The following is a 9,737-nucleotide window of genomic DNA, read 5'->3' on the forward strand; positions in this document are numbered from 1 at the left end:
ACACACACACACACACACACACACACACACACACACAACCCCACTCCGTCATTAACAGCTTGTATTGCGTTGTATTGCGTGATTGTTAATATAATAAATGAAAGCTCATTCCCACCATAATTTTTTTTCTTGTGGGGGTTGGAAGGGGGGGTCGCAGCATGCACTCACCAGCTGAGTATTTTATCCAAAAGCCAGACACAAATATATGCCTTTTAGTCCAACATTATGCACAGTTTTAATTGTTTTAATTATTTTTTTTTTACTTTTCTATCTTTTGTATTTTTGATTAAACCAGTTTTCCATCTTATAACTGAGAAGAACACTCAGTTGGGGAGGAGGTCAGCTGTGATTTCTGTGTAATCTCTGTCTTCAGTCCATCTCAGACCCCTAGTGGCAACTCTTAACCACTTAAGGGTCCTCTGGAGCAGTCTGAACTTTTCTTGAGAGTAAGAGTGATTCTTAGCCTTAAGAATTTTGATAACTGGCACTTACACTTAAGTCTGAGAGTATAGGAGCAAATCTAAGAAWTTTTCAGCACTTAAGTCTAAAMATCCAYTCTAAGAAGTTTTATAAATGCGGGCCCTGATCTTTGCATCCCGTTGTTTGTGCTCTGTTTGGGTCGAACTCGTCTCTTACAGATCAGAAGTGATGTGCTTTATCAAACTCCAATAAATAAATAAAGTGCTCCACAAACAGCTGGATCTCAATCAGTTAAGTATGTTGATTAACAAAAGTTCACATTAAAGAATATACAAATCATTGGCTTTCTAAAAGACACATATCTAAAAGATTTATGCTAAAAAATGTTTTAAAAGCTTCCATTTAATTATTTATAAGAAAAAACAAGGAATTCTGGGTAAAAATCGAATGATGGAGAATGATGTCTGAGCTGGTGTTACTTCTTGAACCGGACTCATTTTTAAATGTCGGCTTTTTTTTGTTGTTGTTGTTCTTTTTGTTTTGTGAAGCTGAAAACAAGGAGCTGAGACTTTTTCCACCTTGTTGAACATTTTAATCCTCTGGAGGACGGCAGGGAGGTGGCAGCACAGCAGAAACCATGATTTGCTCTGGTCTGATTTTTTTGTTTTACAAAAAACTGGAAACAAACTTGAAATGAGTCTACTTCTGCTAAATGTGTTTAGATTTTGATGACAAGTAAGAGCTATGCTAAGTGTGAGTCTTTCATGTTTGAGGAAGATTGAAACAAAATACCTATTTTACTTCATTTAAATCTGAAGTAATTAGTTCGGAATAAAAAAAATTACATATTACCAATAGAATGCGTTCCCACGCAATACTCTTGCGTTACCTCGCAATATCTTTGTGTTACCTCGCAAAACATTTTGCGTTACCTTGCAAACGTTTGCATTCCCTCGCAAAACTGTTTTGCATTCCCACGCAAAAGTTTGTTTTGTATATGAACTGCATTAAATCAGACTTTTATTTTGAAATATCCGGTTACCAAAACAGGATGTCTCACGACAAGTTTGGATGGATGGATGGATGGATGGATGGATGGATGGATGGATGGATGGATGGATGGATGGATGGATGGATGGATGGATGGATGGATGGATGGATGGATGGATGGATGGATGGATGGATTTGAGTTTGTCACACGACAGAAATGTGTGTTATTAATCACTCTTCTAAATTTGACTGATTAAGAACGTTGTTTACTTTATAAAATTAAGTCTCAAAAATAATGAAAAAACATCACTGGCTCTGTTCTGAAAATTCTGGGGGCGTGTCAACTGGAGGCGCTGAAACCACTCCCACGCGCTGAGCGTCACTGTGTCCGTGTCCTGTACTGAGGAGATGTTCGCGAAGGCTGGCAGCCTATTGGAGTTCTCCAAACCTACTCATTCACCAGGTGCATTTCCTCCGGGCGGTGCGCCGCAACCGGCTCTGGRTTGRCAAGGAAGGGCTCAGGGGCGAAGGTGGCTCRCGGTCTCGGCCRCGAGCTTTACAGCGCCCTCTCTGCACCGACCTCACCACTTCCCGGGGCCATGGACTCAGATCCTCGCTGCGCCCTCTCTCCCCGCGGGCGAGGGATGGGGCCCCTCTGCCCCCGGTGTGACTGTCGACCGGAGCRGACTGYTCTCAGTGCGCCCYCACCGYGTCGCTCCGCCCAGKYRGGGAGCGGCCCTCGTACAACGGGTGCAAGGGGTCAGTGGCGATGTCGGCTACCCACCCAACCCGTCTTGAAACACGGACCAAGGAGTCTAAAGCGCACGTGAGTCGTAGGGTCCCCCAAAACCCGAATCTTGCACTAAATAGCCAACACTTATAAGCACAAATAGCAACTTACTACATTTATTGGGTGGGGTCAGGTGCAAGAGAGGCAGCGATGTCGGGAGAAGAGTCGGGGGGGAGGCGGTCGGTAGAGCCTCATGAACCAGCACCAAACGACTGTCCATAAATTCAAACTGTCTCCAGGTAGTTAGTAAAACTATCTGGAGTAAAATGGGAATTGTTTATCTAGCCAACAACAACAAAATATCTATGCTATAGCTATCTGATGCTATCTGCGATTAGCAAGTGAACAGCAGCGGCGGAGGCGAAGAAGTTTTTATATTGCAGGAGCAGTAGGGGGCGGGGTTAAGCCGGGGTTATGTTCAAGGCGGCCGCGTGATGAAACACAGCCGCCTTTCAAAGCACGCCCAGAAAATCCTGAAACAAACATATCTTTAAACACAAATTGATCTATAMCTCCAAAATTAAAGTATCTACAGTTGTGAGACGTTTTACTCATTTACAACAATGCAATTGGGACATAATATGCATGTGTGATACTGGCTGGATGATCTGTTGGGGAAACTTTTGTGAATCTGACAGCAGAAAAAAACAACGTGTTTGGGATCATTTTCAGGCTCATACATTACAACAGRTTGTATTGTGGAGCTGCTCATTCAAAGTCATTCCATAAACAGTATCAGAAAGGAAGCTGACTATTCCAATTTTTCCAAGACTGCTCAATGAAAAATGACTTAATCTGTATTTTGATCTGAAATGTGAAATGAGCTTGAGACATTCCTATAATTGATACCAAAACATATATTTTTACATTATATTTTGCTTTAATATAAATGAATCAGTGCTTATCTTTTGTACGTTAGTCGTTGTTTTATTGAGACATCTTTGCTTTCCTAATAAATTGTTGAAGGGTTTTACAGTTCTGCAGTTCCACCTCCCTGCCAGCAGAGGCAGCACAACAACATACTGTGTGATCATTAATGGCCAGCGTAGCCTTTCACACATTCTCTCCATCATTCAGTCCTGCAAACGTCAGCTCGACCATCCCTCTGGTTTGGCGATCTTACAGCTTTAAACACTCAATTCTGTGTTTAAAGCGTGTGTTGCCTCTGCACGCAAGTGTGTAGTGGTGGCATGTTTAGGACCACTGGCAGGAGCAGTCGGTGGGCTCCTGGATGGTGTAGCTGACCCAGGTGGAGTTGCTGCTGCAGAAGAGCTGCACGGAGCGCCGCTGCAGCCCCGTCTCCCTGCAGCACTTACAGAAGCGAGCGTATGTGTTGATGTTGTAGTTGTAGATGCTGGCGGATGGACACTTCCCGTCACAGGACACGATGTTCACCTGCAGGCCACAAACAGTCACAGTGTTACTGCTGCTGGATTCATCTGCTGGTAAACTAGACTACTGTTCAGCTGAGGGACGTCATATTGCTGCTCACTACTGTCTTTAATATTTAATTTTGACTTTGTGTGTGTTGTTGTTGTTTTTTTGCATTATGTGACAGTCTCAGATTGGTGCTCAGCAACACAAATAACTTGTTAGAAAAGTTTTTTTATTGAGTTATATCCACCTCTCCTATAATGAGAGCAAAACTGTGAGCATCTGAGAGACTAACGACCTTTTCCTCCATCTGGTGTTTCTGCATACCACAAAATAGCAAGTGTGTATGCTCACCCTGTACGAGAAATGCGTCGCTTTCCAGTTTTAGTTACACTTGATTAAAACCTGAGAGCAGTCTGTCAGAACTTACGGGTCTGTTGCTGCGGCAGTCATTCTTCCTGATGGTCATTCTCACTGTCACTTTCTGACAAGACTTCCCGTCTTCTTTGCCTGTTCAGAAAAGAGATTTAAAAACAGACACTGTTGGAATGAAAGTAAAAATTAAACACCTCAGCATGTAGTGAAACACAAGTGAAAAGGAGAAAGGGTGATAGAGATGGGAGATAAATGAGGGGTCCACATGCAAATGTGCTTCTGCTATGGGTCGGTCTACAGATGGACACAGCACACACAAATGTTTTGTAATAAAGTCCACCATGCATTTTCTTTTGTAGACAGTGAAATCCCAGTGACAGTAAAGTGTGATCTGTTAGGATGAAGCCACAGGAGCCAACTCGTTACACCGATAAGTCTTGGGATACATTCTTGTGCTAAATAAAATGGAATGATTTATTGTTTAGGTGTTATGTTTATTACAGTAACAAGCCTCATTCAGACCTGTGTCCTTTCAAATTCTAAACTTGGTTAGAGAGGAAAAAAGCCATCAATCAATAACAAACTTAAACAAATGAACAAACATGTAAAGCTGTTAAATAGATCAGGAATTAACACATTGACATGAAGAGGAAAAAGGGAAACAAAAGAGAGGAAACCTTTAAGGGATAGGGTTTTTATTTTGGTGGTGTTATAGAGTAGTCATAGGCAGTCAGTTTTTAATTATTATTTGTTTTGCTTGTCTGCTTTTTGCCTTGTTGAAACATCTTTTTTTACGTTTTTGTATTTGTTTTCTACTTACGGAAGCGTTTACTTGATTTTATCTTATTGTATTTTTATTCTGTTGTGCAGCCCTTTGGTTGCCATTGGCTGTGTAAAGTGATACACAAATAAAGTTTTGATTGATTGGTTGATTGATTGATTGATTGATTGATTGATTGATTGATTGATTGATTGATTGATTGATTGATTGATTGACATCTAGAACAGTGGTGGGCTATCTTCGTCCTTGAGGACCTTTATCCTGCACACTTTTCTTGTTTCTCTGCTCCAACACACCTGATTGATTTTCCTCTTCAAGTTCTGCAGAAGCCTGATAATCACTCATTCATTTAAATTAAGATGTGTTGGGGCAAAGGAACAAATAAAACACGTAGAACAGTGATCCTCTAGGACCAGGGTTGCCCACCCCTGATCTAGAAGAATATAAAAAAGAGAAGAACTTTGGGGGCAAAGTTACAGCAGGGTGTGTTGTGATTAAAAGTGAAAATAAAGTTTCTGAAACCATTGTTGCACCCTTTGTATAAAAAACATAGATTTCCCTGTTAGATATGACATCATTCTCCCAAATGCTGGTAGAATATGACTAGTAATCATAATCAGTAGTATTAAATGGAATTAATGGACAGTGAGGCTCAGAGTCTGACAGAATCAGATTAACTTATGCAGTGCTTAAAATAAGACACCAGAATTGCTGCATATATCGTGCCATAAATATATTTTAATGACAAAAAAAAAATCAAAACATCACCATTTTGGTTTTCATGTAAAAGCATTTTCAGTTTAAAAAAGAAAACCTGGTGTTTGAGGAGGAGGCTCTGTCCTGCACTTTATGTGTCTTACTTATAAACATAATGTATTCATTACAAAGCTTTATTTTATATCAACCACTTTTTTTGTTTTGTTTTTTTGTTGTTTTTTTTACAAAAATAATTTCTATAATAATATGTTATCTTGTGATTGGGCCAATCTCCAGCAGACCCAAATTAAAAAAACCAAAAACTCGACAAACTAATTACATCCAACAAAAGCTAAAATCATCTGAAAAAAAAAATATCCTAAAGTTTGAGCTCTTCTGGTCAGGGAGGGATGCCAACATGTTACCTCTGCTTCATGTTATCATATCACCTCTCAGAGATGTTTGTCTGAACTGAACCATTTTAATAAGTTATTCTCTGTCTTGTAATCAAAGTAAATGTTTTAATTTTATGTTCTGAGTAAAGTATAAAATTAAAATACTGAATCTTCCATTTTCGCCATCAGAGTGAAACACAAAAAGAAGATTTAGTGCTTGTCATTTATTTTTTGTTTTTTATTGTGATCAGTTAGTCCAAAAATACACACAGAAGAACAGGAAAATAAGACTGGACTCACAGATGCCCCCTTCAGTAAGACACAGGTATGATGCTGATTTATATGAGATTAATAAAATTATATGTAATGTAATGATTGTACAAGAAAGTAAATTAGATGGTTTGTGTTGGATTTTTAACTCTGCCTCCATTTGCGTCTCTGCTTTTTGTTTAAACAGGAACAAATGTGAATATTCACATTATTTTCTTTCTAGATGTTTGTTTGTTTGTTTGTTTGTTTGTTTGTTTGTTTGTTTGTTTGTTTGTTTGTTTGTTTGCATTGGTCATGAGTCCCTGCTTCAAATTCCTATTGGGGTCTTCTTGTGTTGTGATAAAAATAAAAAGCACTTTTGTCATGAAAGTAGATACATCATGCTTTTCAATCTTTTTTTTTTTTTTTCATATTTAAATCATTCAGTTGGGGTCTTTATAAAGTGGAATTCCTCCTTTCTGTAACTTTACCAGCTCCTCTTTCATCCCTTTTCTGAGGTGTCTCTCAGATCAACTAGTTTTGATGCTGTTTCTTTAAATCCAAACAAGGTGCTTCATGCCCCACCTCCCTCTAGCTTCCGGTTCATTCTAGCCTGACAGAAGGGGTAACGTTTATCTAGGAGCCACAGTCTGACTGAGGGCCAGAGGAGAATGAAGACAACCAAATGGTAGWTGGTAAGTCCAGACCTTATTTAGAAGCACTATTGCAAATATTTTGATGTAATAGTTCAGAAAACATCACAGAAAATAGAGGAGTTGAAAAGTATGACCCAAACAGAATATAAAGATATCTGTAGATAAATGCCTTTATTGACTAAATAGTGGATTTTGCATTATATAGTCCCGTTCAAAAGTATTGGAACAACAAATTAAATTCTCTTGTTTTTATTGTTCACTGAAGATAGTCAGGTTTAAGATCAACACATGAGCATCACCCAAGAGTTCTGAATATCAGATTTTATTTCCTGGTTTTTTACATGTAGATGTGTTAAACAAATCAGAACATACCAACCTTTGTCTACATGTAAATACCAGGAAATAAAAGCTGACATTCAGAACTCTTGTCTCATGTTCATCTTTTGATTCTAAACCCAAATATCTTCAGTGAACAACAAAAAGAAGATAATTTGACTTGCTGTTCCAATACTTTTGGAGAGGACTGTATGCTCCCTTTAATATGTTCACTTTATTCTAAAGAAATGCTGATCAACAAAAGGATGTACAGTAGTGTTCAGTAATATGACATGACTGACTTTTAATCAGATGAGCCTATGCTCACACGTGGCTGGTGGAAAAAACCAGCCAACCAGTTACTCAAGCTCTAATGTTGACTGCTTACAATACTTCACACAACCAAAGCTAAAAATCCAGTTAAACTAAGTGAAAAGAAGGAATGTCAAAGGTTATGCTATAGTCATTTTAATGTTCATCACAGCAAAAGTAGGACAAAGCAAAAAATAAAAATAAAATAAAGAATTGGCACAAAGAAAGTGAAAAAGAGAAATACTAAGACTGAATTCAAAGTGAATCCTACTCTTGGGAGTCATTTGAAAAATTTGTTACTTAAAGGCACAGTGTGTAGGATTTTGTCAATTCTTTTAGCCGAAATTGATATAATCACTAATGACAATAATAAAAAAAACATGTCTAATCATTGCAGACAAAGACCTTGTTTTATTATTTTTACCTTATAAAAAGCTGTTTATATCTCCATGGTCGCGGGTCGCCGCTACAGGCAGCCGCCATCTTGCACCGCCATCTTGTCTACGAAGGCTCATGAAGAATAAACTACGGTGGCGGCGTCAAAAACGGTTTTAGTTGTAATACTATAAATGTAACATTTGTTGTCTGTCGTTGTAGCTGGGATAATTTTACTTATTAAAGCTCATAATCTTACCACTTGAAACATCACTAGCCCTGAAGCTGCTGGTAGACAGCGCGGTTGGAATTATCAAAATTTTTTGACACCTGAGAGACACCGTAGCAACTCCTTTGCGTTTGGAAGCGGGGGGTGGGGGTGGGGGGRGTACYAGGGAGGAWGATTCAACCACTCAACCACTAGATGTCGCTGAAAACAACAAATCCTACACACTGTGCCTTTAAGAGCAGAGAAGTCGGGTATGAAAATGTGTCGGTTCGGTGAAAAGACCCCAAACACTAAACCAGATCTGGAGCTACAGACACATGCAGGCGTCTACGGCTGACTACAAGGCCACTACCAACAGTACATTGTTGACAATCAACAATGCACTGCCAAGACAGTGCTAATGGGAAGGAGTTTATATGTTTGAATGATGACAGGGAGGGAACAGAACTAAAAACACGATTGTGTCCTCTCAAGTGTGACTTCATTTTTTTGGCCCTGATGTTGCTTTGTTTGTGTCAAAAATTAAAACTCCCAAAATAATGGCGTTCAGATGCAACAAGTGCAGCAGCACCATATTTATTTATTTATTTATTTATTTATTCATTCATTCAGATTTTGACTTCATAAAGGCTCAAAATGAAGCAGCAGCTGAGAGGGTGTTTCTGTAGAGGGGTGTAGGTTGCAGTCAGATTTGGGGCTTTTTTGTAGGTTTCAGTTATTTTTAAGGGGAGTACATTGTTGAATATCAACAATGGCACTGAGAAGCCTTGTTGTTGTTGTGGTACCTTTTTCACAGTTTGTGTTATCAGTGGGAGTCATTGGACTAACAGGGAAGGGGAACAGATGGAATCCAGTACCTGGTGGGATTGGTACATGATGGTAAGCGGCAGCACATTAACCACAAACCCACTTGTATTTCCATAGATGCTTTTCAGTGAGAGAGCTTCGTTGTTTAACTGTTAAACACACTGAAAAGCACTGACAAGTGTCTCAGATCTGAACAAGCAGCAGAAAAATGTAATGGAAAACAGCTGGGATCCAGATCGGAGTAAATTCAGTTCAAGATTTTGGACTAAAACAGAAAAACTGAAGAGCAAACATGTTTTAAACATGTGAAGCAGCAGGTGAAGGAGCTCTTCAGTGTCAGCTGCAGCCTACAGCTCTACACTAACTACTGAACTGCTGCTACACTCAGATCAAATACTCACACGTCTTGCAGCACCCATCCATGTAACTTACAACAGTTCCACCAATCTGAGTGCAAACAAGAGTCAACATGTTAAAACAGAAACAAAGATGAGTCAGGTTGGATGGAAACAAATAGTTTTTGAAGGTTGATATCTTTTCTTACACAGTTTTGGTCAGTGACTCTTCAGCCTTTAGAATGAGCCATCATTAACTTACTTAAACATTAAGGTTCTTAAAGGTTGCTCTTACAAAAATACAGATGTCTAAGTCGCTAAATTATTGCTGTTGTTAAATACTAAGAATACCATTAACTAACATAACCAGATGTCGATTAAAATGAACAAATACTGAATTAATTCATCTACAGTTTACTGGTTCAAATCATAAATATGCCAGATAAACAGCTAAAATCTTACTTTATGTCATTCAACTTAATCAAAGCTAGTGTTACAATCCCAGTTCTAATGAAACTTCCCATGAAAATTCCAACTTCATTGGAGTTGGGGTTAAAATCAGTCTATACTGTTTTTAACCCCAACTCCAATGAAGTTGGAATTTTCATGGGATCTAATCAGACTATACTATATAATAT

The 9,737-nt window shown here is 38.8% G+C and overlaps 1 protein-coding gene and 1 long non-coding RNA gene across 2 annotated transcripts in view; one reads left to right on the forward strand and one right to left on the reverse strand.

Annotated features, from left to right (window-relative positions):
- Positions 1-3,060: 3,060 nt before the first annotated feature.
- Positions 3,061-9,737, reverse strand: part of otog (otogelin) — a 95,507-nt gene continuing 88,830 nt past the window's right edge. The window contains exons 52-55 of the mRNA XM_014025379.1: positions 9,166-9,211; positions 8,743-8,814; positions 4,005-4,084; positions 3,061-3,595 (exon numbers count right to left, since the gene is read on the reverse strand). Of these exons, the coding sequence (XP_013880833.1) occupies positions 3,395-3,595; positions 4,005-4,084; positions 8,743-8,814; positions 9,166-9,211 (399 nt within the window). The 3' untranslated portion in view covers positions 3,061-3,394. The remainder of the gene's footprint in view (positions 3,596-4,004; positions 4,085-8,742; positions 8,815-9,165; positions 9,212-9,737) is intronic.
- The window catches only part of LOC106529863 (uncharacterized), a 9,092-nt gene continuing 8,148 nt past the window's right edge, over positions 8,794-9,737 (forward strand). The window contains exon 1 of the long non-coding RNA XR_001311690.1: positions 8,794-8,836. This is a non-coding gene — a long non-coding RNA (uncharacterized LOC106529863). The remainder of the gene's footprint in view (positions 8,837-9,737) is intronic.

Source organism: Austrofundulus limnaeus, unplaced genomic scaffold (assembly GCF_001266775.1).
Source record: "Austrofundulus limnaeus strain Quisiro unplaced genomic scaffold, Austrofundulus_limnaeus-1.0 Scaffold472, whole genome shotgun sequence".
In the NCBI taxonomy this organism is placed as follows: domain Eukaryota; kingdom Metazoa; phylum Chordata; class Actinopteri; order Cyprinodontiformes; family Rivulidae; genus Austrofundulus; species Austrofundulus limnaeus.